Consider the following 26,097-nt stretch of genomic DNA (forward strand, 5'->3'; position numbering starts at 1 on the left):
TCTGGTCGAACTTATCCTTTTTTGGCAGTGCGGCTCAATAAAAGTGTTCTTGAAGGCTTAAAATTCTTAAAACTCCATGATGCGCCTTCCGACATGAATTTCAATGCTATAAAAAGGATTTCGTAGCGAAACATTCGGAGGAATGCCACAACTATATTTAGAAGTATTACCCGTACTCACGCACTGCTCATTCCGGCCACATATAAAAGTCTACACTTCTCAGAATTCCATTCTGGCAAGGGAATTTGTATGAAATGTAATGATGTCCAGCCGTAAAATTTGTCACATACGCTAAATATGGTCGTCATATTTTTGCGGTAGTATGTTTAGTGGTGGCTACAGAGGTTTCTTTTAGTTTTCTCATGTGTACCTTCATTTAAATATATTCCTTTTGCAGAAAACATCGACAGATATTCCGACTTCTACAAGCCTGGCAAAGTTGCTTTTGCCGTCGGCTGGGGAGTGCAAAAATACAAAGAGCAAGCGTCCGCAGAACACTTGATGCAACTGAAAATGACTATTGGTAGTGAGGCAGAGTGCAGGAAGGCGAAGACTAAGTACTACCGCCCTGATATAATGATGTGCTCAAAATCCAATGTAGGTAAGTTCTTCCTCGCAACTTCGCATTATTCTTCATGCCTTCTTAAGTTGGCATTGCAATTTTTTCGTTTAGGTTGGAGAACTTTTTCTTCATCTCGTTAGAATAATTAGGCCGTCCATGAATACATGTATTATAGATGAGATGGATGGTATGAGCAGCAATGCCCATTGCGAATATTGCTTTAAAAATATATGTTAGCAGCACTTTATTCATATTGGAATGAGTCATGGATTCAGCGTTTCAGAAATGAGGACATTAAGCATTTAAAGCTATTTTCATTCTTGGCATCAAGGACTGAATTTTCAGCGATGATTTTTATCTCTATTTTTTTTTGTTACAGTTAGGTAAATTTTATAGGTGTCAGCCGAAATCTAGACATTACGTAACATTTGGGTCGATTCGAGCAGTTTGGCATGGTGTGACTACAAACAAAGAAGGCGATTTGGCGAGAAGCGCCTGCAGTGGGCTCACGCAGCATTGTTTTGTATGCAGCGTTGCTACAATTGTGAATACCTGTAAATACACCTTCGCTTGACTGTTTCTGATCCGTGTATTTTTTATGGAGGTGTGGGGTAGCCCCAACAGACCACAGAGCGGTCGCCGCCAAGGTATTAACTTTTATGACGAGGGAGGTAACGCCAACTGCAACAACCCCAGCTGTTGTCCTGGCGTACCCGTAAGATCCAGGGACATTCTGTGCCACCGATAACGTCGACGTAGAAGATTGGATTACCATTTATGAGCGAGAGTACTAGCAACAGGCGGGATGCAACCGTGATGTTGGCCAACCGCATGTTCTACTTGCAAATCACGGTGAGGGTGTCGTTTGACAAACACGAAGATGAGGTTACGCACTGGGAAACATGTAAAAACAAACCGAAGAAAATGTTTGGCCTCTCATTGTAGCGGAAGAACGCCGCTAGGAAAGTCCTAGCGACTCGTGCACAAACGTCCGCGGAATCATACGTTGCTTAGATTCAGAACGTGCTTCCTCTGTGCTGCAAGGCTGACAATGACAAGTGCAAGTCGGACAAGGTTTATCACGTCTTGAAGAGCATCGCTAACGATCCTTTCAGCTTGTTAATGTGTAAGAATTGTGCGACACTCGGCGACATTGTTAAGGTGTGCCAGCCCTTTGAGCAGGCAAGGAGCCGCTGCATTTGCAACGCAGTTCGCCCACTTGCAGCACAAAGCTGGAACTTCCTCATGCGAGGACAGCAGAATGCAGCCACCATCGACTTCAGAAGACGTGGCACGAAATATTCAGCATGAAATTGAAGCAACGTCACCTGCCACACTTTTGTCGTGGTTCAGTGGTACCGACAGCTTGGCCACTTGTCCAAGCAATAGTCTACGAAGAACTGCAAAATTTCGAGATTTCTTTGTTTTGTTATATTGCAACTTGACGCCTCTCTGATGGGCCTTATCCATCGCCTAGCCAGCGGTAACCTCCATGTTATCGAACGCGGACCAAGTGGCGAACTCCAGATGATGGACCAATCACATTTGCTTGCCGTCGAATTGGTCACCAATGGCCACCGCCATCGCCACAACCGTTTCCACTTCTCACATCAGCGACCAACCAACGAATATTACCGTTACGGGCTGAGGCCGCGCCGTTTCCGCCTTCTATGTGACCAGCAGCCGCCTAACGCCGACGCAACTGCCACGTGCAAGACCATCGTTGTGCCGTCACCAGCGCCGTTCGCCCAGCGGCCGTCGTCCATATCACCTCAGACTCGTCGACCACCGAACCCAATGAACATCCGGCGCTCTTCCTGAAAAAAGTAGCTGCTGCAACTCCCGGACGTAATTCTACACTGACGACGTGACCTGAAAATCCTCTGCTCACTTTGCAGGCCAGATAAAACTCGGTTGGTGTTATAGACGACGGCGTAAAAATTCAGTCGTTGATCGGCACTGCTGCGCAACTAAGATTAATGCCCGATTGCGCCGCCACCTAAACAAAGTCCTCACAGCCGCCGCATCAAGAACCTACCGCGCCACCTATTGTGCAACAGTGACCGTGCTCGACATGGGCGCTGCTCCCATCAGTATCGCAAGGCACCTTACCTCTGTTTCCTTTGCAGCCTTGGAAGAGTGCCCTAACGATGTCATACTAGGACTAAACTCATTCAGCCCTCTTTAACTGTGCGCGCACTGTTACTCAGCTTCAACTGCCGCAGAGATGCGGCATTCAACAAGAGGCACAACCGCGCTTATGTTCCCTCGATGACAGCCGCCCGCCGCCGCAAACCGTGCGTTACTATGACCTCGTTTCTGCCTGTGCCAGAACGTCGCCATTCCGCACACCTACCCACCGTGGCAAACAACCGGGCCACACTCTCTCTTCTGAACCACTTCGCGCAGGTTATCCCGAGAGGCAGGTCGCTGGCCGATATCTTGCCTGTCGATGATTTTGAGACATCCGCATTAGACACGCAAGATCCGCTGTCATCCACATGCAAGCTCTATCCGGCCAATCCTACACCAGACTTTGCAGATGATGGCATCTTGCCAATATAAAGATGATATTGACACGTGGTCGTGACGTCAAAGAACACAGTAGCAATACTGTGAAAGGCAAAAACTAGCTTTTATTGGGCGAACCTGTGCCCACAAAACAGGCTACACTTAAAGCACAACGAGAGCGGCGAACACAGTCGGCGATCGTCGTAAATCTGACCAGCGGGTCAAGCGCGTCGGCTTTTATAGAGCAGTCGTCGAATGTTCCAGACTAATCGTTCGGACCTGCGTGCCTTCCACAAAGTTCTACACCATTCGCGTTACGCAATGAAATCAGGTAACACAAGGTTCGGCGACAACAGAAAGCCGGGTAGAAGCATCGATAACTTTCCAGAAACTTCGGATACATGCAGGCGCGTTCCGCGCTGCGCGATTACAGTTGTTAAGCGGCGAAACGTGGTCGCCCGATAAAGATAAGTGCACGTGTCAATACCCCCCTCTTTAAAAGCATTGACCCGATGCTGCAAACAAACGAAGGTAATAAACAAAAGCACTCGTAGCAAAGAAAAGAAAAAAAATTACGAAGTTCGTCAGCGTCCGTAAAAGGGTTTAAGGCGCACCACGTGGACCACTTCAGATCGTGCGCGGCGCCGCTGTGAATGCGAAATGCCGTCTGGCATGACCTCATAGTCCAGAGCGCCAATACGTCGGATGACCTTGTAGGGTCCGAAATAGCGTCAGTGTAGTTTCTCACTGAGTCCTCGTCGGCGTAACGGGGTCCAGACCCAAACACGGTCGCCAGGCTGGTACTCGACGAAGCGTCGTCGGAGGTTGTAGTGTCGGCTGTCGGTCCTCTGCTGGCTCTTGATTCGCAGGTGGGCGAGCTGTCGGGCTTCTTCGGCGCGCTGGAGATAGCTAGCGACGTCAACATTCTCTTCGTCAGTTACGTGCGGCAGCATGGCGTCAAGCGTCGTCGTCGGGTTCCTGCCGTAAACCAGCTTAAACGGCGTGATCTGTGTTGTTTCTTGCATCGCCGTGTTGTACGCAAAGGTTACGTACGGCCGGACCGCGTCCCACGTCTTGTGTTCGACGTCGACGTACATTGCTAGCATGTCGGAGATGGTCTTGTTCAGGCGCTCCGTGAGACCATTCGTCTGCGGATGGTAGGCAGTTGTCCTCCTGTGGCTTGTCTGGCTGTACTGCAGAATGGCTTGGGTGAGCTCTGCTGTAAAAGCCGTTCCTCTGTCGGCGATGAGGACTTCTGGGGCACCATGTCGCAGCAGGATGTTCTCGACGAAAAATTTTTCCACTTCGGCTGCGCTGCCTTTTGGTAGAGCTTTCGTTTCAGCAAAGCGGGTGAGATAGTACGTCGCCACGACGATCCACGTATTCCCGGATGTTGATATCGGAAACGGCCCCAACAAATCCATCCCAATCTGCTGGAATGGTCGGCGAGGAGGTTCGATGGGCTGTAGTAATCCTGCTGGCCTTGTCGGTGGTGTCTTGCGTCGCTGACAGTCTCGGCATGTCTTGACGTAACGGGCGACGTCGGCGGTCAGACGCGGCCAGTAATACCTTTCCTGTATTCTCGACAGCGTCCGGGAGAATTCGAGGTGCCCAGCGGTTGGATCGTCGTGTAGGGCGTGAAGTATTTCTGGACGCAGCGCTGACGGTACAACAAGAAGGTAGCTGGCGCGGACTGGTGAGAAGTTCTTCTTCACGAGCAGGTTGTTTTGTAGCGTGAACGAAGACAACCCGCGCTTAAATGCCCTAGGGACAACGTCGGTCTTCCCTTCCAAATACTCGACGAGGCCTTTTAGCTCCGGGTCTGCTCGTTGCTGGTTAGTGAAGTCTTCCACGCTTATTATCCCAAGGAAGGCGTCGTCGTCCTCGTCGTCTTGCGGCGGGGGATCGATGGGGGCGCGCGATAAGCAGTCGGCGTCAGAGTGTTTTCTTCCGGACTTGTGTATTACCATGACGTCATATTCTTGTAGTCTGAGGCTCCACCGCACCAGCCGTCCTGAAGGGTCCTTTAGGTTGGCTAGCCAACACAATGCGTGATGGTCACTGACGACTTTGAATGGCCTGCCATAGAGGTAAGGGCGGAATTTAGCTGTAGCCCAAATGATGGCGAGGCATTCCTTTTCAGTCGTAGAATAGTTGCTTTCCGCTTTTGACAGCGACCGGCTAGCATACGATATCACCCTTTCAAGTCCTTCTTTCCTCTGGACTAGGACGGCACCGAGGCCTAGGCTACTGGCGTCAGTGTGGATTTCGGTATCGGCGTCCTCGTCGAAGTGTGCAAGTACCAGCGGCGACTGCATGCGTCGTTTGAGTTCTTGAAATGCCTTGGCCTGCGGCGTTTCCCACTTCAACGCGACATCACATTTGGCTAGATGTGTTAGCGGCTCCGCGATGCGTGAGAAGTCCTTGACAAAGCGCCTATAGTAGGCACACATGCCAAGGAATCTACGCACTGCCTTCTTGTCGGTTGGCTGCGGGAACTTTGCGATGGCAGCTGTCTTCTGTGGGTCGGGGCGTACTCCTGATTTACTGATCACGTGGCCTACGAACAAAAGCTCATCGTAAGCGAAGCGGCACTTTTCCGGCTTCAGAGTGAGCCCTGATGACTTGATGGCTTCTAACACTGTCGCAAGCCGCCTAAGGTGATCGTCGAAATTTCCGGCGAAGACAACGACGTCATCCAGGTAAACAAGGCACGTCTGCCACTTCAGTCCGGCTAACACCGTGTCCATGACGCGCTGAAACGTTGCAGGCGCCGGGCACAGTCCGAATGGCATGACCTTGAACTCGTAGAGGCCGTCTGGCGTGATGAAGGCAGTCTTTTCGCGATCTCTCTCGTCGACTTCTATTGGCCAGTAGCCAGACTTGAGGTCCATCGACGAGAAGTATTTAGCGTTGCAGAGCCGATCCAATGCGTCGTCTATCCGTGGAAGGGGGTACACATCCTTCTTCGTGATCTTGTTCAGTCGGCGATAATCGACGGAGAAGCGTAGGGTTCCGTCCTTTTTCTTTACTAGGACTACAGGAGAGGCCCACGGGCTTTTCGACGGCTGGATGATGTTGTCGCGCAGCATTTCGTCGACTTGTTGCCTAATAGCTTCACGTTCTCGCGTCGAAACTCGGTAAGGGCTCTGGCGGAGTGGTCGAGCCCTCTCTTCGGTTATTATGCGATGCTTTGCAACTGGTGTTTGTCAAATCCTCGATGACGTCGAAAAGCAGTCTTTGTATCGTCAGAGAAGACTTCTGATCTGTTGCTGCTTACTCATAGGAAGACTTGGATTCACGTCGAAATCTGGTTCGGGGACGATGCTCATCGGGGTAGATGCGGCTGAATCCGAGAGGACAAAGGCATTGCTGGTTTCCACAATTTCCTCGATGTATGCGAATTTCGTGCCCTTGTTGATGTGCTTGAACTCTTGGCTGAAGTTGGTTAGCATAACTTCCACTTGCCCTCCGTGGAGTCGAGCGATCCATCTTGCGACGCAAATTTCACGGTCGAGCAGTAGATGTTGGTCGCCCTCGATGACGCCTTCTACGTCAGCAGGTGTTTCAGTGCCGACGGAAATAATAATGCTAGAGCGCGGCGGGATGCTCACTTGATCTTCGAGCACACTCAAGGCGTGGTGACTACGACAGCTCTCCGGCGGTATCGCTTGATCTTGTGACAGCGTTATCGATTTCGACTTCAGGTCGATGACTGCGCCATGTTGATTCAGGAAGTCCATGCCGACAATGACGTCTCGTGAACACTGTTGGAGGACAACGAAGGTGGCAGGGTAAGTCCGATCATGAACGGTAATTCTTGCCGTGCAGATCCCAGTCGGCGTAATCAGGTGTCCTCGAGCGGTCCGAATTTGAGGGCCTTCCCATGCAGTCTTAACTTTCCTCAACTGGGCGGCGATGGGTCCACTCATGACGGAGTAATCGGCTCCTGTGTCTACTAAGGCGGTGACTGCGTGGCCGTCGAGAAGCACGTCGAGGTCGGTGGTTCTTTGTCTTGCGTTAAAGTTAGGTCTTGGCGTGGGATCACGGCTGCGTCGTGTTGAACTGAAGTTGGAACGTCGCGACGTCAAGTCGTCTTTCATCGGTGTAGTCTTGGCTTCCTGATTTCGTCGGGACGGCGGCGTGTCGTTATGTCGTCGAGGTAGTTTCTTCGGTGTCTTCGTCGGCGGCGGAGGATCTTCGTCAGTTCGACGAACAGCAACCGCACCTCCATCGGTTGCTGCTTTTAGTTTTCCAGATATGGGCTCGCTGACCGGCCCCGGGCTGAGCCAGTGTATGGTCGGCGCTGCGGCGAGAGGTAGCGGCCTGGTGATGGCGAACGCGATGGTCGTCGAGAGCTCCACTGAGTAGCGGCGAGGTAGTCGGCGATGTCGCGGGCGCGTTCACCTTGCTGCGGGCGCGGAGCGTTCACGGCGAAACCTCCCAGTCCCATCTCCCGGTATGGACATCGTCGGTAGACGTGACCCGCTTCTCCGCAGTGGTAGCAGAGCGGGCGGTGGTCAGGAGCGCGCCAAATGTCCGTCTTCCTCGCGTAGGTGCGCTGGGTGACGGGTGGTCGTGCTGGCGGTGGCGGCGGCGGACGACGGAAGTGCGGCGTGACAGGGCCCTGGCGCGGTCGCGGAGGGGGGCCTCGACGGCGTGCGACGGCGGCGTAGGTCATCGCTTCCGGCTGGGGCTGTGGTGATTCTAGTTGCATCTCAGGAACTCCAAGCGATCGGTGCACCTCTTCCTTCACGATGTCGGCGATCGAGGCCACTTGAGGCTGCGACGACGGCAAGACCTTGCGCAGTTCTTCGCGCATTATGGCCCTGATGGTCTCGCGCAGATCGCCCGTGGCCAGTGATTGAATTCCTGCGTAGTGGGTAGAGCTTGTGCGGCGGTTGAATTGCCGGTACCGCATTTCGAGTGTCTTCTCGATGCTGGTGGCATCGCGAAGGAACTTTTCTGCGGTCTTCGGTGGGCTTCGTATCGTTGCGCCGAAAAGTTCTTCCTTCACACCACGCATGAGAAGGCGGTCTTTCTTCTCCTCGGGCATATCCGGGTCGGCATGGCGGACCAGACGGTTCATTTCTTCCGTGAAGATGGCAACGTTCTCGTTAGGTTGCTGCACTCGGGCGTCCAGCATGGCTTCGGCCCTTTCCTTGCGCACGACGCTCGTAAAGGTGCGCAGGAAGCCGGTACGGAAGAGGTCCCATGTCGTCAAGGTCGACTCCCGGTTCTCAAACCACGTTCTGGCGGCATCTTCTAAGGCAAAGTATACATGCCGCAGCTTGTCGTCGGAGTCCCAGTTGTTAAAAGTCGCGATTCGTTCGTAGGTCTCCAGCCAGGATTCTGGGTCTTCAGTCGCTGCTCCATGGAAGGTCGGTGGGTCCCGAGGTTGTTGTAGGATAACGGGGGACGCGGGGGCAGCCATTCGGGTTGTTTTGACCACGATCTTCTTTGTCGACTCAGGTAGAAGTCCGTGCTCTGGGGGCAGTCCTTGCAGTCTGCGGCTAGCACGCTGGTCTTGGGCGATGTTGGTGTCTTACGAGTGAGGGCTTGGGTCACGGCTTTGTGGGGGCGTCCGGTACATGAACGCAAAGCACCTCCACCAGATGTCACGTGGTCGTGACGTCAAAGAACACAGTAGCAATACTGTGAAAGGCAAAAACTAGCTTTTATTGGGCGAACCTGTGCCCACAAAACAGGCTACACTTAAAGCACAACGAGAGCGGCGAACACAGTCGGCGATCGTCGTAAATCTGATCAGCGGGTCAAGCGCGTCGGCTTTTATAGAGCAGTCGTCGAATGTTCCAGACTAATCGTTCGGACCTGCATGCCTTCCACAAAGTTCTACACCATTCACTTTACGCGATGAAATCAGATAACACAAGGTTCGGCGACAACAGAAAGCCGGGTAGAAACATCGATAACTTTCCAGAAACTTCGGATACATGCAGGCGCGTTCCGCGCTGCGCGATTACACTTGTTAAGCGGCGAAACGTGGTCGCCCGATAAAGATAAGTGCACGTGTCAATATATATATATATATATATATATATATATATATATGTATAGCGAGAGAGAGAGAGAGCGTAGAAACCACATGCGTTAGAAGATACGGCATCAGTTAGGCAATTATGTAGACAATAGACCTATGCCTGCTGGACTATCATTCGTCGTCTGCCCACCCACTGACCTTGTCCACGTGCCTAGGCTGAAACCTACATCACCGTGATTTCGCCCACATAAACGCTACCGCCGAGACGGCGCCTTTCCGACTGGGACGTGATGTCACGAAGCAGTGGGTCAGTGTGGGACTATGAACAAAGAGGACGAATTGGCGAGAAGAGCGTGTGGCTGTTTCGAGCAGCCGCCTTCTGTATGACGCGTTGCTGCCCTTCGTAAATATCCTGCACATACACCTAACCTCTGCCGATTCCGCCCCGTGGCAATATTGACACGTGCACGTGCACATTTGATTTATTTATTTATTTATTTATTTGCTTGGTCACAGTACAGTGTAACAGGAAGCGGAGAGAAAAGCTATCCTATATTTTTTTTTAAATAGTGGGTCGCTAGGTGCTAGAGCTACAGCGTTGTCTGTCAGCCTCAGTATTTTCTTGTGTATTCTACGTAATTTTGTTAAGTTTGTTTCTGTAGTTTTTGACCAATCCAAATAGCAGTAGTTAAGATAACAAATAAACAGCGATGTGTACACGAATTTCCTCACCGAGTCTGGGATAAGGTACCGGACAGGATTAATATTCCACTTATCCGGCTTAATTCTATTTGAATATTATTCACGTGGTCATCCCATTGCAAGAAACTGGAGAAATGTACCCCAAGTACTTTCACTGACTTCAATATTTCTATATATGTGCCTCTAAATACAAGGTTATTCTGGGAATCACTTGTTGACGTTTCAAATGAAAAGTGACGGCTTTTGTTTTAGTTGTATTTATTTTTAACTTATTGTTACTTGTCCAGTTGTCTAACTTCTGTAAGACGTCATTAGCTTTACTAGAAAGAATAACATCTGATGCTGAGGTGACAAATATACTCGTGTCATCTGCATAGATAATAAACCTAACTTCTGGGGAGATACGGACTATGTCATTAATATATAAAGTGAGCAATAAAGGGCCAAGAATGCTCCCCTGTGGTTCACCTGAAATTATTTTCTTTTTATCGGATACGAAATCATTTATAGAAACAAATAGAAATCTATGCGCCAGATAGATTTTAAGTAACCCGAGTGGGAGCCCGCGAATGCTGTAATGGTATATTTTTCAAATAAGATGCCGTGGTGAATCTAGTCAGATGCTTGCGTGAAATCCAAAAAAATTCTGAACACTTTATTTTTTTGTTCAAACTGTTGTAGGATGTATTCTTTTTGATCCAGTAGGGCGAGTTCTGTAAACTTAAGTTTTTGGAGGCCACATTGCAATTTTGTCAGGACATATTTGGCGCAAGAAGGATAAGCGAATAAGCATAACTTTTTCGAAACCTTTAGAAAATACGGGGAGAATAGATATCGGTCGATAATTTGCAACGTTACGCTTGTTCTCCTTTTTGTAGAGAGCTATTACGCGTGCCGTTTGCAATTTGGAAGGAAAAACCCCTGTCGAAATACAGAGATTGAATATGAGTGTTAGTTCTGGACTGATCTGATCAATTACATACTTCACTGGTTTTATTTGCATGCCATCGGCGTCGAAGCTGCGACTGTTTTTTAAGCCAAGAAATACTGCACGGGCTTCTGGTTCAATAGTACCTTCTAAGAAAAATGTGTTTATAGTTTCTGGACCCAGAGTTCGGCATGCAGCGTGCGATCTGTCGTTAATGTCTCTGTAAACGAAGTAATCATTAGGTGCATTGGCCATATCCTCTCCACTGACCAAGTTCCCATCATGGAGCACCTCTTTAATTTGCTCTGTTCTCGGATTGCGGCCCATCAAAGAGTTTATTTTATTTCATAAAACATCGGCTCGTTTTGAGCACAAAGTAAACGCTTGTATGTGATACAGCTCCTTTTGTCTCTTCATTTCTTTACTTAAGGCATTTCGGAACTGCTTGAAAGCAATTTGGTACGCCTCGTCGCGCGTACGGATAAATTTACGAAATAATCTGTCTTGTCAATTAAACGTAGGGGTTCGCGCGTCATCCAACGATTCCGACAACCTTTACGTTTATAGTGTTGTTTATAAAGGAAGTGTTCTTTGTATATACAAATAAAGGATTGTCAAAAAGCGTCATAGGCTGCATTCGCATCATTTGAGTGAAAAACATCGTCCCAATGCAAAGTGCCAATCTCTAACGGAAGGCATCCAAAGCAGCTGGCGAGACATGCTGATAACTATAAGGAACGTCATTCTGAATTAACGTACGTGCACCTGTTTTTACAGAACAACTTATCGCCATGTGATCACTAATAGGGTACGTAAGAACAACACAGGCAACACACGACGGATCACAGCTTGTCATAAATAAGACTATGGTGGTATCCGAATTCAGAGTAATTCTAGTGGATCTATTTATAATGTTTACGCAAAGTGTTCGAGAAAAGACTTTGCGCTTACTCCTGCACAGTTCGTGCTCAATCTTGCCGAAAAGTCTACGTCATTAAGTGATACACATGGCACAGTTAACTGCTTGTTTTTTTATTTCGAAGTGCCAATTTGTCTTCGTTCACGGCGATGTAAGGTGCTGCCGCGACGGCGCAAGCGCAAACTCGTTGCGTCACCTGCTGCCAGCTTGCAGGGAAGGTGTGTTGCCCGCTCCCAGGGACAACATGGCCACAATTAGTACATGACCGGGGTAGTTGGAGAAATATGGGAGAGGCGTTTGCCCTTCAGTGGGCATAACCAGGCTGATGACGATGATGATGATGAAGGAGTTTATATAAGACTTCTACAGTCGCAGTCCCAGCCGCCACCTACGGGAGCGGGTGTAGCAGCCGGCGGCCATTTTGCTGCAGGCAAAAGAGCGCCGCTCCAGCATATAGGCGGCCGCGGTATACGTGCGGCGCTCGCTGCTGTGTTTACGGTTCCACGACGCAAAATAAAAAGGAAAATAAAGTGAATCGGCATGCATGTGCGTGTCGCTGTTGTCGACAAAAAATATCCCTCCGTCTTTTTATTGCAGCAGGCTTTGAGAAAACTATCGGCGGGACGCTTCACCAATCGCGCTCTCTCGCTTCGTTAATTGATGAACGGTCTCTCCATGCATATTATAAGCTTGTGTGATGTGAGTGCGTAATGAATATTCATCACTGTTTACCGACTAATTGACGTGAAACGTAAGATAGACCATGCTGTGGGATGCGTCTGGTCAGCGGTCTTCGAAGTCGCGAGGCGCATCACGGCGCAATCCGTGTAATGCTTTGGCGCGTTCACTACTGTCGAGGGCATTTCTGAAGCGATGTTTGTCCAGTAACCTTGCTGTATATTATGGAAGATGACGGGATTCTCGCCGACTACGATAAATACGTCATTTGCCCTTTCACGATATTTTGCGACGGCAGTTCGAAGTAACGATGAATAAAGCCCTTCCGGCATCTGCTTTTTTCTTTTTTGCTTTGTTTCCTGTTTTTACAGTAATATTCCTACCGGTGTAGTAATTTGTATAGTTAGCGATTTTTTTTTCTTTTTATGAATGACGGAGAGTCCTCCTCGCGTTGTTTTTGTGGCCGCGTTATTTACGTGGGAAACAGTTATTACTCACTATTTAAGTACACAACATTACCGAGATGGTTTACACAAGGTGTCGCAAATGATGTGTGTAGCATCCTGGACAACTTGATAGTCATATACTGCAGGCCAGGGCTTGCGTCATGAACTTCACGGTATACGTTATTCTATATTTCATACGTGCTAAGAAAAATTGGTGCCACTCACCCAACCTGTCTATTACAACTTATACATCAGTCAGAAATGCTATGCAGGCTTAGGAACAGCAGAGAACATTTATAATTGATACCTGAACTTTAACAATGCGTAATGATTTACTATAGAAGCTAAAGTTGTAACTAAGGTACTGCGTTCATTAATATTTAAATAATAACATTCTTTAAAGCAGTTTTGACGCTTTTTCTTTGCACTTCACTCATTTAGTATTCTTAGTGATGTGCCGTACCCAGAACTTTACATAGCACTCTGCAGTATTCTTATAAAAGGGGCTCACGCTCTTTTGTTTACGGCCAGCTTTCACTATAGAATTTTTTGCTGGGCTACTCGGTGCATATTACTAAACAGGAAACCAACGTGGCTTAAAGACGCATATGCAAGAGAACTGAACTGAACGAGCACTGAACTCACAAATGTTCACTTGTAAATCCAGTGCTCGCCCTGTTCACGTGTTCTCCTGTACATTTGTTTGTCTCGCTGGTTTCCTTTATTAAAATGCAGTCGTGGCGTAGAGCGTACACTGTGCAAACCAAACAGACAATGTCGTCGTACAAGCTGTACATCGTACGTGTATTGGAACTCAACCGCAGACGGCTGCAAGCCAGCGGCGAAATCCCACGCTCTCGTTCTAACACATAGCCAACGCATGCGTTGCATCAAGGCCGCACTAAGTGATGTGCCAAACATTTATAGTACGTAAAAGAAAATTTAATAAACACATGTGCGTATCTTGCGAGCACCTTCCTAACCGTTACCAACTGAAGCGTACGCACGTACGACATATACGACGAGGAAGCCAATTTTGGTCACTCGAATGTTTGGAGATTTCGGACGGCTCTTTTCGTCCGATACAGGCAACTTTCTTCTGTATTTTGAATAATGTCCTGTTGTTTAGCGATTCTAGGCTTGCAGCAGAAATTTTCTGCATCCAGTGAATTTGTGTAGTCCATTCGGGCACCTTCATGATGAATACGCTCTGGTTAAGCAATTTTCAGCTTTGTAAGCTGGACGTCCCTGACTTCGTAACGCGCCTTAGAGTTGAGCATAGCTTGAGCCAGCGTACGGGCCCGCGCATGCGCAGTGAATCCCCAATGCTGAGTGAGGTCCTTGATCAGGCGTTGAAGGTGGCACAACTGCCGTCCACGCGATTTTCTAGTCGAACAGGATGCCAAGAATGCGCACATATGCGTCCGGAGTTCGCCTTCGGCGCCTACTAGGATTATGCGCCCCATCAGCTCTTTAGGTATCAACAAATGGTAGTCTAAAACTGTTTTCATAGCGCAGAAAAATTTATATTATTTCTGCGTGATGTACGCATATTGATTGACTCACAATCTTCGACTTTTCAATGCTTAGTGGAAACCCAATGACGGCAAAGTAAAATTCATTATAGATGGCGTTAAAAAGCTGTGGTAATGCGCTAAATTATTCGTAAACCCTTGTTTTTTATATATTCGGATCCTTCTTAGAAAACACAAATTTTATATAATTTGTTTTGCATACATTCAGTTCGCACACCTTAATTTCTTTATGACATGTTGTTTTATACGAGAACTTACTAGTACTTTTCGAGTACCTCCAGACAGGATATATGACATAGGATGTTGGAGATGCCGTATGTTTCTTTCTTTTTTATAGGCTCGTTATGCCGTAATTGGCGCTACTACTTGTCCGTGCTTAGGTCAAAACGTAAAACGTCGTCAGTGCCTTCTTGATAATATTTCTTTTGCCATAATTCAAGCAATTTGCTACCTCAGTGCGTATCCTTTCAATGGTATGTAAGGCGCGACTTTTCGTGGGCGAATCGAATTTGACGGTACAACATTGCTGAAATATGTTACCTTGTGTCATTAACAAAAGTGATGCGGCAGTACTGCCTGCAAACTGCAAAATGAAAAAACAACTAAAGAGAAACTACAAATGCGATTCGCCTCATATTTGTATATATAACTTGAGATACTGCAGCCTTCAATGACGCTCTGGATTCAGTGGTGAAGACAAAACCAAGCATTCACACAAACTCGCGTACGCACGTACACACACATACAACATTACAAGCATAGGAAGCAGTAGCAAGCATTAAAATACAAGCAAGATGCATGAAAGTAGGTTACAAGGGCCATTCAATGGCATTCCAAAATTTCATCACGGGTAAACAATTACCAAAACTATGACAGCAATTTCACCAGCCTCATTCAGTTTTTTAGACCTTAGACTTCCGTCAACCAAAGGACCAGGCAGGATTCCGTAAAGGCTACTCAACAATAAACCATATTCACACTATCAACCAGGATGTAGAGAAATGTGCGGAATATAACCAACCCTTATATATAGCTTTCATTGATTACGAGAAAGCGTTCGATTCAGTCGAAACCTCAGCAGTCATGGAGGCATAACGGAATCAAGGTGTAGGCGAGCCGTATGTAAAGATACTGAAAGATATCTATAGCCGCACCACAGCCACCATAGTCCTCCATAAAGAAAGCAACAAAATCCCAATAAAGAAAGGTGTCAGGCAGTGAGATACGATCTCTCCAATGCTATTAACAGCGTGTTTACAGGAGGTATTCAGAGGCCTGGATTGGGAAGAATTGGGGATAAGAATCAATGGAGAATACCTTAGTAACCTTAGTAACTCAGAGGATCAACTGCAAAGCATGTACACTGACCTGCAGAGACAAAGCAGAAGTGTAGGTCTAAAAATTAATCTGCAGAAAACTAAAGTAATGTTTAACAGGAAGAGAACAGGAGTTTACTATAGGTAGCGAGGCACAGGAAGTGCTAAGGGAATACATCTACTTAGGACAAGTAGTGACTGCGGATCGGCATTATGAGACTGAAATAATCAGAAGAATAAGAATGGGCTGGGGTGCGTTTGGCAGGCATTCTCAAATCATGAACAGCAGGTTGTCGTTATCGCTCAAGAGAAAAGTGTATAACAGCTTTGTCTTACCAGTACTCACGTGCGGGGCAGAAGCCTGGAGGCTTACGAAAAGGGTTCTACTTAAATTGAGGACGACGCAATGAGCTATGGAAAGAACAATGATAGGTGTAACGTTAAGGGATAAGAAAAGAGCCGAATGGGTGAGAGAACAAGCGCAAGTTAATTACATCGTAGTTGAAATCAAGTAAAAGAAATGGGCATGGGCAGGGCATGTAATGATGAGGGAAGATAACCCATATTCTTAAAGGTTACGGATTGGATTTTAAGGGAAAGGAAGCATAGCACGGGGCGGCAGAAAGTTAGGTGGGCAGATGAGATTAGGAAGTTTGGAGGGTCAACATGGCCACAATTAGTACATGACCGGGGTAGTTGGAGAAGCATGGGAGAGGCCTTTGCCCTGCAGTGGGCGTAGCCAGGCTGATGATGATTGAGTTTTTTTTACTCCTTGGTGCTTTCCTTAAGCGAAACATATTTAAAGGGGCTATGGGACGAAGTTTACGAGCTTCATTTATGCACGGCAAGTTCAGAGCAAGCGTTAGCTCGGGGGTCCGTGCTAAACACATTGGACCGGGGAAGCTGTTTTTCTAGGCAAACGCTGCACCGATGTTAAAAAGCTTTGTTACCTTCAAAATGAAAAAAAAAATGAAATAAAACTAAACGAAATCTAGTTACTTTAGCAAGCGTATTTTCTTTATGGAGCCGCCGATTGTTTGAAAATAATTTTTGAAGTTTGAAAAAATTTAGAAAGACGAAACTATCAAATTTACAACTATGTAGCTCAGGAGTGAAAGACAATGTTAATGTAACGCAAACTGCAGTTATTTTAAGGCCATAACCTACTGCTGATTTATGAATAGGACGTTTGCAACACCGGTGTAAATATTGTAAGAAATCTACGCAGGCTACAAACTATTTTGGCAAATTTGTTCGCTTTGGATGCTCGAGCGGACCAGTTTCTAAGGTAGCGACTCATGATTTGGGTACAGAGTGACGGCTTACTAAACTTTATGCTTCTGCTTTTTAAAAAACCCACCCATATCCGCCGATTCTCGTAAAAACGCTACGGCCCTAAACCAAGATTTTGTTTCCAAAAGTCACTAAATTTGCATTCCTCTCTCAAATGCAACAAATTTATTTGAAGAATATCAAGATGTTGTTTTCTAAAAGTAGTTACGATGGTTTAAATCCATTTCCATAAGCGACACCTGAGTTGCCCCTGGGGTAAGCGTTTTTCTCTAAACCACAGAGACCACAGCAAGCTAGCGAAATCTGGCCTCATTCGGCACTGCAAAAATTTGTGTTTCAAATATTCATATAATAATTGTCTCATCTAGCAGTCTGGCAAAACTGGCATGACGAGACAAACTCCTTTTCGCGTGCCCAATGTGGTTTCACTTGTACGCCTCTGTAGTATGTGCTGTTCTTCTCGTGTGACTAAAAGAATAGCAGACACACCGCAGCGACCACACTGAACAATTGAACTGAACAAATCTGAATTGAACTGAACTGAACAAATCTCCTTAAAGCGCATGCGAAGCGAGCAGATTCGGGCACGGTGCAACGATGGTTTCGGAATGTTTGGGAGCAGGAGACAAAGCAGTGGCCCCAATCTTATTGGCGTTACACAATCCATCAAAATGGCGGTTGTTCTCGGTAGGATTAACCAAGAGGCACTGACCTGAAATCGAAAATTGGATAAAGGTTCCTGGAGAACCGTGCCCTTTTCTGCACAAAAATATACTTGCCTTTCTGCTGTCAGTTACCACAATAAACTGAACATAGTCGAACGAGTATCTCATTGCTGCTTTAAGACGAATCCGGTTAGGACAGATATTTAATATGAGAAACGATAATTAAACATTTGCTTTGCCTCCCTGAAAATAAACGTTCAAAATTCCTGTAGACTCCATCTCATCATGAACGTCCACGTAACTGCTGGTTGGTATTGAAGCAGAGCACTGACAGACCGCTTTGGCCAACGCTGAAAGGTGTATTGAGCTCGGTTCCTGCCGTGCTCTTTGTGATCAAAATGACTTACTGGCGTCCCATATGAAACGGAGGGATGACAAATGGCCACCAAGCCTGCTTGATTTAGTCAGGTATACTGTACTTGGCTTTCAATCTAGGATTTTTGTATACATCAGCATAATCTCTTTTTCCGTCAAAACCTATCCATCTACCCTGTATCGCTGCCTGTAGGTGTAACAATTCCAGTCGTATATATTTCTTCCCTGTTCTTTTTCCACCAATACTCTAGAGATCTCTTGCTTATCTCGACTGCCGACCGGTTTTCGCTTCAGTCCAATTTAAATAAAAGCGCTTCTAGAAGGTGCGCGTCACCTCCGGTTCTCTTTCGACGAATCTCTTCCCATTCCACGAATATGTGCTAAGTGGTCTGCGGATGTTGAGTAATTCCTCGATCCGTGGAGCATACACATAGTATTTCCTCCGGTATGTTTTTAAACTTAGACAAACAGCTCTAGCCTCAATCAGCAAGGCGTTGCCCTAGGTGTTATCGTACATATATTCTCTTCTCGTTTCATTCTTCGTATTCTTGTAATTCCGCATGGTAATTTTTTGTTTTCATTATTTGCCTCCAAGACGCTGTCTCTGTGTCCCTCACTTTCTTATTACTTTTGGTTGTCTATATACGCTTTCAATTGCCCTGTACTTGGTTGCCAACTCTCTTGACATTTTCCTTCATTCTGTGTCGACGCTTTTTAGGTACAAATACCTGTGCACTTAGGCCGCCCATATATTTCGATTCCTGTCCTAGGTCTTTTTTCAAAACTAATATTGCTCTGCGCTTCACTGACTTTAAAAGAGACCGAATCCATGTCATGCTGCACTGCCTTATTTGTGGTTTTATGGTGGGCTTCCAACGCCAACCAACCTACCAATGTTTGGTTAATTTGCGACCACTACAAGGTATTGGATTGAAAGCACAAAATGCCATTTGTGAACGTTAGCACTGGCACCATTATTCCTTTTTCAGATCCAACGCATCAAGTCATATTTATCGTGGCCCCAAAGTGCTCTAAGTTTCATTATTGCTTCATGCCGCTTGTCCTTCAGTTTCAGATTATTTTGGTTTGCCCTTGTGTAAATATTTACTTTGATAATGTATACGCCGAAGTATTTATATTGTTTTACTATGGGTATAGCTTCCTGTTGACTTGACACCACGTAATGACTCGTCTCTTCATTAAAGATCACAATTTCCGATTTCTCTGCGCTATACTTAATGCGTAGATTTGTCGCTGCGTTGACACATACATTCGCAAGTGTCTGTATTTCTATTGAATTGTCTTGAACTCTCCTTCTCTTGCACCACCTGTCCATTACGCACGTAGATCAACAAAACCCTAATTCACTGTATTCCATTCGGCTTTCTAGGCCCTTAACTCAAAGCGTGAACAACGAAGACAGAGGGCATCCTTGGTACAGTCCGTGATAAATTTGCACCATTTCATGACATTTTCGGCATTCCCATACAATTTAACTGGGTTGTTTCCATATATTGCGACGTGTACTGTTTATCTCCGGTGAGCGCTTTTCACCGGCCAACAAACGTTCAAATTTATCGCTCGGCGCATGACGTGCGTGCATGTATCGGAAGTGTCTCGAATGTTATCGGTAGTTCTACCCAATGTCTATTGTTATGGAAGCCTTTGTAATCTGACTGTAAGCATGGCGCGAAATGTGAAGTCCTTTCTGGAAGGCACGGGGGCACAGGCTATCACGCTGGAACCTTCTACGAGCGTTGTGTAAAACCCGACGTGCTTGAATCACTGATTTAATTTCCATGATCGCCAGCTTTACACGCCGCAATAGTTGCCTCTAGTGCCACTTATTTTGCTAGGCGCAAGTTCGCGCAATACAGATTTAAATTATTAGCTCACAGTTTTGGCACTGCACCGTTCTTCGTAGTCACAACAACGTGAGCATGTATACCTTTGTAGCTCCACGAAATCGTCGTCTATGCGAAAGTAGGGGAACAGCGCGAATTGACGGAACACTAGAAGAAAGAAAGTACGAACACGACGCTGACGTAAAAGTGATGCTACTGGTTGACACGCGGGTATATATATATATATATATATATATATATATATATATATATATATATATATATATAGAGAGAGAGAGAGAGAGAGAGAGAGAGAAAGAAGGCGACGAGAAGCGCTGGCTTCCCCGTTTCGCCATAGTACCGACCTGTTTAAGCATAGCGCTACAACCTATGACCAGTGCTGCTAGGCAAACTCCCCCGTTGTATTTGGTGGAGGTGCTGGGCTTCTCTTCGACATCCTGGAACTCCGCAGTCGGACGCTACCACCAGGTATTTTAATGGATGAACCGGGACCGTCCCAGGCTGCTGCTCTCGTGCCCCCGGCCATCGTTTGCCCTGGCGTCATCAGGAACCGGGCCAAGCTCACAAATGTCGTATTTTACTTGACTAACGTGGCAAACCTACGGTTGCGCAACCATGAAGCCGATTTTACCACCTGGTCGGCATTCACGACAATTTGAACTGTCCGTAGACGGCGTCACCGTATACGCACTTATCGACACCGGAGGCGCCCTTTCTATTATTAGTGAGAAGCTTTGCCGCAATTTGAACAAAGTGACCATTCCCCTTACCTCTCTTTCTCTGCGTACGGCAACTTCGCATCGCATTCAGCCTTCAGCGTCGTGCACAGCCCGGGTCGTGATTCAAAGCGTTATGTATGTTATGGAATGCTTCAATTATTTTTCTAGTTTCTTTCTCTGTCTTTTTCCTATAAAGTTCGTTCCTGAAAAGCTTGGAGCACAACCACAATCCCTACAGTGGATACCAAGGCGGCGAATAATCACTTCATCTACTTTGTTGTTGAAGCGATTAGTGGCTACCTAGGTATGAAATTACCCGCCGTGGTTGCTCAATGGCTATGGTGTTAGGCTGCTGAGCACAAGGTCGCGGGATCGAATCCCGCCCACGGCGGCCGCATTTCGATGGGGGCGAAATGCGAAAACACCCGTGTACTTATATTAGGTGCACGTTAAAGAACCCCAGGTGGTCGAAATTTCCGGAGTCCTCCACTACGGCGTGCCTCATTATGAGAAAGTGGTTTTGGCACGTAAAACCCCGTAATTTAATTTTTTTAGGCATGAAATTGGTTTAGCAATAAATCAACACAGCAATAGGAGGCATTGCCACCCTTGATTTATGTATGACGCGTGTGCTGCAACGGGATTACACTCTCGCTCTTGGAGACCCGGCTCCACCTAGCGCCGCTGCCGCAAGGCCTGAGCGTGAGCTCCGACGTGCATGGTTCGCCGGTGCGTGCGTCGTGCGGCAGCCCCACTCCTTTCCGCGTGCTCCTTTGTGGACGTACTGCGCCCTCTAGTGGAACAGCCGAGAAGTTTGCGCATGGTAAATGAGGACAAGATCACACGCAGCTGTATCGGCCAATAAACGGAAACGAAGGACGTAGGTGCATGGGTTCCACGAAGAGGGGACGCGGGAACACCCACGCGTGGAAAGAAATCGCATTATTGGCTGCGCCATTGAAGAGGCACTAGATCTGCACCCTTGCTCGGAACAAAAGGCTAGATGGTCCGAGCTGAAGGGGAGCTTTTGGGGAGACGGGCGTGAAGATAAAAGGTAGGGGGTGCTTGAGGTCACCGCCACCGCTAATGCCCATGCGCTTCGCACATGTCTCGTCGACCGTCTCGGTCACCGAAAATTGGGCGACGCGACACTGCCCAGCCAGTTAAATTGAGTGTCAATGTTCAGCATTAGCGTGCGCATACTGAGAATGCTTGTGAAAACGGCGGTAGCTTTACCACCACGTAGCCGGCTACAACCGATGAATGATTTTGTCTGTGATCGCCATCGGGCCCAATTATGGTGTTTGAATTTCAGGCGAACCAGCCCACAGCTGCACGACAGAGTTTCTCAGTAATGGCTGGGCAGCCCACTGTCCCGCAGGCTAGCCGTGGTTTCACGAAAACATTGTCGGCATCTTGCGTGGCGGCCGCTTGCAGGTGAAAAGGCGAGAACATCAAGGGCCGATACTCGCAGCTTAACATATATGTAGGGGAGAGGGAGATGACACGTGTCTTTGTGAAATCCTATCCCCTGGCGTGTTATAAAGAGTGCCACTATTTCCACCAATGCCGTGTGCGGCACGAAGGTGGTTGTGCTATTGGTTACAATGATGTGAGCTCGCACGTGTGATTGGCTGGTTTGCGACTCCTTTGTGCAACTTAGGGCTTAAAAGTCACGTTTCGTTGTGCGGAAAGAGCGCTGTTTCAGGCTTGGACTCGGACAGATGCCTCGTCGTTTGAATAAAACGTCACTTTATCGGACGACGGCTCTTTCTTCGCGCTGCTACCGTGCACTCGAATCATCGAGGGGCGCCGACTTCGGACCTTAAACACCTTCCCTCCTTAACTAGTGTGGAAGCTACGAGAGGATAAAGGGAAAGAAAAATAACTCCCACATTCAATGAAGTCGAATTATCGCAGCCGTTACTGGCGCCTGCTACACGGATTGGGAAGAGGCAGGAATGAGCAGAGTTGGGGGAGGTTAAAGCGCTGTCTACACGAGAGGAAACGACGTTTTTGTTGATGTCACCAACTACGCCAGTACCAAAGATGTACTGGAACTCTGCAGTGCTAGAACCATAGAAACAATGAGTGACGAGATCATTTATATGCCACTAGAGTTATAATGGCTTTTAGGACACTGCCCAGTAAACCCATCATCCAGAAATGTTCACACAATATGCAGCTTATAAGGCCCTGAAGACGTTCGCGTATTCCAATCAAATACATATGGAAGCTGAAAATTTTCGAGCAACCTACATAAAATACTAGAACTTGTTTTTGCGGAAGGGATCACAAAGCGTCGGCAAGTGGCAAATCTAGAAACGGTCGAACTAGAATGTACATTGTATGGTTTAGTTGTGGAACTACAGTGAATATCTGTATTTACATCTGTCTTTCTTTAATGGCGATGCGGTAATAATTTATATACGAACATTAAAGGGGGGGGGGGGGGGGCATCAGAAATAGGGAATCTTAGGTTTTGTGTATTAATTCTCATAATACGAGCTTCTGATCAAGCGAACAGAATTTTATAGTCTGTTTAGCGTCACCTAAACGGGGGTATACCATAGAGTACGCCTGCTACCAGCATTTGAATGTACGACAGAGCTGTAGAAGCCCGCACTAATGTCACAGTTTTAAGGCCGCCCTAGCGTATGTTGGATATATCGCATACTGTTTTCTCTGAATTGTTATTTTTAAACGTAACGGCATTTTACTGGCCTCAATGCAGCTTCTAAGAGCAGAATTATTGCTTTCCAAGGTGACACCTGCAATGGCGACAGCGGTGGACCCTTGATGCAGGGAGTTCAGCTCGAAGAAAACATATGGACCCAGGTTTGTACAACCTTCATTGCTTTGGTTTTTGGAGTGCGATAAAGTAGGAAGCCACCATATATATTTTCCAATTCATACAGAACGCGTAACCTAAAGGATTGAACACTTCATGTCAAGCTAATTGTGTAAAAAACACTTTTCCGTGATTTTATTAGGGTGTGGTTTCCAGTTGGCGTTCCTCATAGCCGAAATATTGCGGCAAACCCTATCTCACAATGAGTGTACACGGTAATGCGCTAATATAGAATGAATGCAGCGACAGAATGTAATTCCGCCGTCGAGACTAGTTATGTATAAGGCCTGTACTGCAGGTGGACTTCTTTTTCGGGCTTCCCTAACCCTTTATTGATGAGTGTTGCCTACGGTCAACATACCAGAAAAAAAAAAAGTATCACAGAGTTTCAGTATTGAGGACCAAGTTTCTGGCTTAATGTCTTCGGCTGCCACTGAATGACAGGCAGCAAGCGTCACTTGTTCGCTTAGAGCAGGAACAATGGATGAGGAAGAAGTTTGGCACGGACTCACTGTCTTTGGAAACTAAGGCCAAAGGATACAGGCCGATGCAAGATATCCAGCTTCACTGGTGTCACACGTGTGATGTAAAGCAAATGAAATTCACACCTATGCTTCACATATGATCACAGCTTTCCATACAATTTTAAAACGAAACCTTAGGTAGCTTCGGGGGAAGCCCGCTTCCAGTTTTCTTACCTGCAGTATTCCCTATATTGCTTCAAATAATTCAGCAATTTTGTTTCTTTTTATGTTATTCTTACTATTGATATCTCTTGCAGAGTTAGAGAGAAAATAAAAAATTTTGTTGGGTATTTTTATCTCTCGTCCTTATCGCTCAGAAGACTTTGCGTCGTCAGGCGCACCCTTTCAGCACGGTAACGTTCAATAAAGAGGCACATTCTCGCGACCGTCTGCGCCTATGAATTAGGAATAAAGTTGCAACGTTTACTCAAGCAACGTTTAATAAAGGGGCATATTCTCACAATTTTGCGTAAATATAAATAATAGGTGTTTAGTAACCTTTACTATAGGTGTAGTTTGGTCTTAAGCATTGTAATCTTACGTATACGCATGGGGTATTATTGCCAGTCTTCCGCCGCGCATCCTTCTGCGCATGCCCATGAATTTAGGACATTGACTATTCGGCCATCCACCAGACTTCACCGTAATGGACTAGTGTAACTCACTGAGCAGCGCTGAATAAAAATTCTATTACAAAGGTTCGGCCGAATTTCAACAACCTTCAGTTACCAACGTCAGGAGGATAATCTCTTCCGAAAATATAGGCATGTAAGACACCTAGTCATAATTTTTCTGCTGCGTTATAGCAGCGCTTTGGTCAACCTTAAGGCGCTGCTATATCTCGGCAGGAAAATTATGACTAAGGGCCGTAAAAGCCTATGTTATCGAAAACAAAAAGTATCCTTTCGATGTAGGTACCGTAAAGTTGTTAAACTTAGACCAATAGCTTTAAATACCATTAGTTTAAAGCACTGCTCAGTGATTTACGATAGTGTACAGCAATGAAGCTCAGTGGTTGGCTGAAGGGGCAATTCAAAAAATTCATGGGCATGCGGAGAAGGACGCGCGGGTGAAGACATGCAAGGCTGTACGCCTACGCTTGCCGCTGCGATCCCAGCGCGTGGCCTCCGAAATGCGCGGCGCACCTGTGCGTGCGAACGCTGAGACAAACGCGTGATACGGGAAATGGGCTTCCCTCACGCGCTTCGAAGTAGGGATGCTATGAGCGTCCCCTTTGAAACGGGCTGATGCATTGCGCCACCAAGGCCTTGTTCTTATTTAGCCTAATTTACTACTTATGTTTTTGAGAAAATACACAAACACGAAGAATTCCCAGCATCGCGTTTTTTGAACCATTACTGGGAATTCCGTTATTGCATGCCTCCGTTTGTGGTCTCCCTTCTTTGTTGCCACCAAAGCTCCAATCGCCTCCAAGCAATCTCTATTCTCGAATTTCTATGATGCGCTGCGCCATCTAGTGGCCCTGCCCTTAAGCCTGCGCGTGGCCTACGATACGAAAAGCGCGATGCGCCGGCGCCTGCAAACGCCGAGAATTCGTTGCTCGCTTGGGCGCGGACTAAGCGGCACATACTTAATAACCCACGTTGGCCAGAGGCTCAATCATTGAAGAAACGCACATGCCTAGATGGTGCAGCCTGCCAATGCGTAGAGTTGCTCCCTTCAAGCTCCCTTATGACGTAGCTTCGAATCCGCTCAGTATTGGAAAAACTTAAGGTACCTCTATCGTCATTGTAGCGTGGTGCATTCCCAGTGTTGCATGCGTAATTATCAAAGTTGGAGTCAAAGAGTTGAGTCAAAGACGCTCATTGATGAGCGGCACACACCTTGTGGCACATACCCACTGACCCAAAATGGCAGCAAGAAGGTCCAATGGAGACGAGCGCGGACCTAGAGGCACGTATCCTGTACTCCAATTCGACGTCAATGAGCTTTTTCGAACGCACCTGCCCAATCTCGCATCTACAGATACCCACGTTAGCGTGAAAGAGGTTCACTGAAGAGTGGCACGTATGTACAAAGTGCCAAAGGCTCCTTAACGAAAGTTGTTCCGACGGTTTGTTTGAAACCCAGTTCACTCAACACAGCAGCCGGATGGACTACCCAGGTAGGCGAAAAAGCGTTTAGGTGCAAAGATGGATGAATGGATGGATGGACGGCCGGCCGCTCAAATACTTTAACTAACCTAA

General features: G+C 47.0%; 1 protein-coding gene across 1 annotated transcript in view; it reads left to right on the forward strand.

Annotated features, from left to right (window-relative positions):
- Window positions 1-26,097, forward strand: part of LOC126523480 (complement C2-like) — a 216,554-nt gene that overhangs the window by 166,497 nt on the left and 23,960 nt on the right. Inside the window, exons 17-18 of the mRNA XM_050172090.3 lie at window positions 398-601; window positions 23,280-23,353. Of these exons, the coding sequence (XP_050028047.2) occupies window positions 398-601; window positions 23,280-23,353 (278 nt within the window). The remainder of the gene's footprint in view (window positions 1-397; window positions 602-23,279; window positions 23,354-26,097) is intronic.

Source organism: Dermacentor andersoni, chromosome 6 (assembly GCF_023375885.2).
Source record: "Dermacentor andersoni chromosome 6, qqDerAnde1_hic_scaffold, whole genome shotgun sequence".
Lineage (NCBI taxonomy): Eukaryota > Metazoa > Arthropoda > Arachnida > Ixodida > Ixodidae > Dermacentor > Dermacentor andersoni.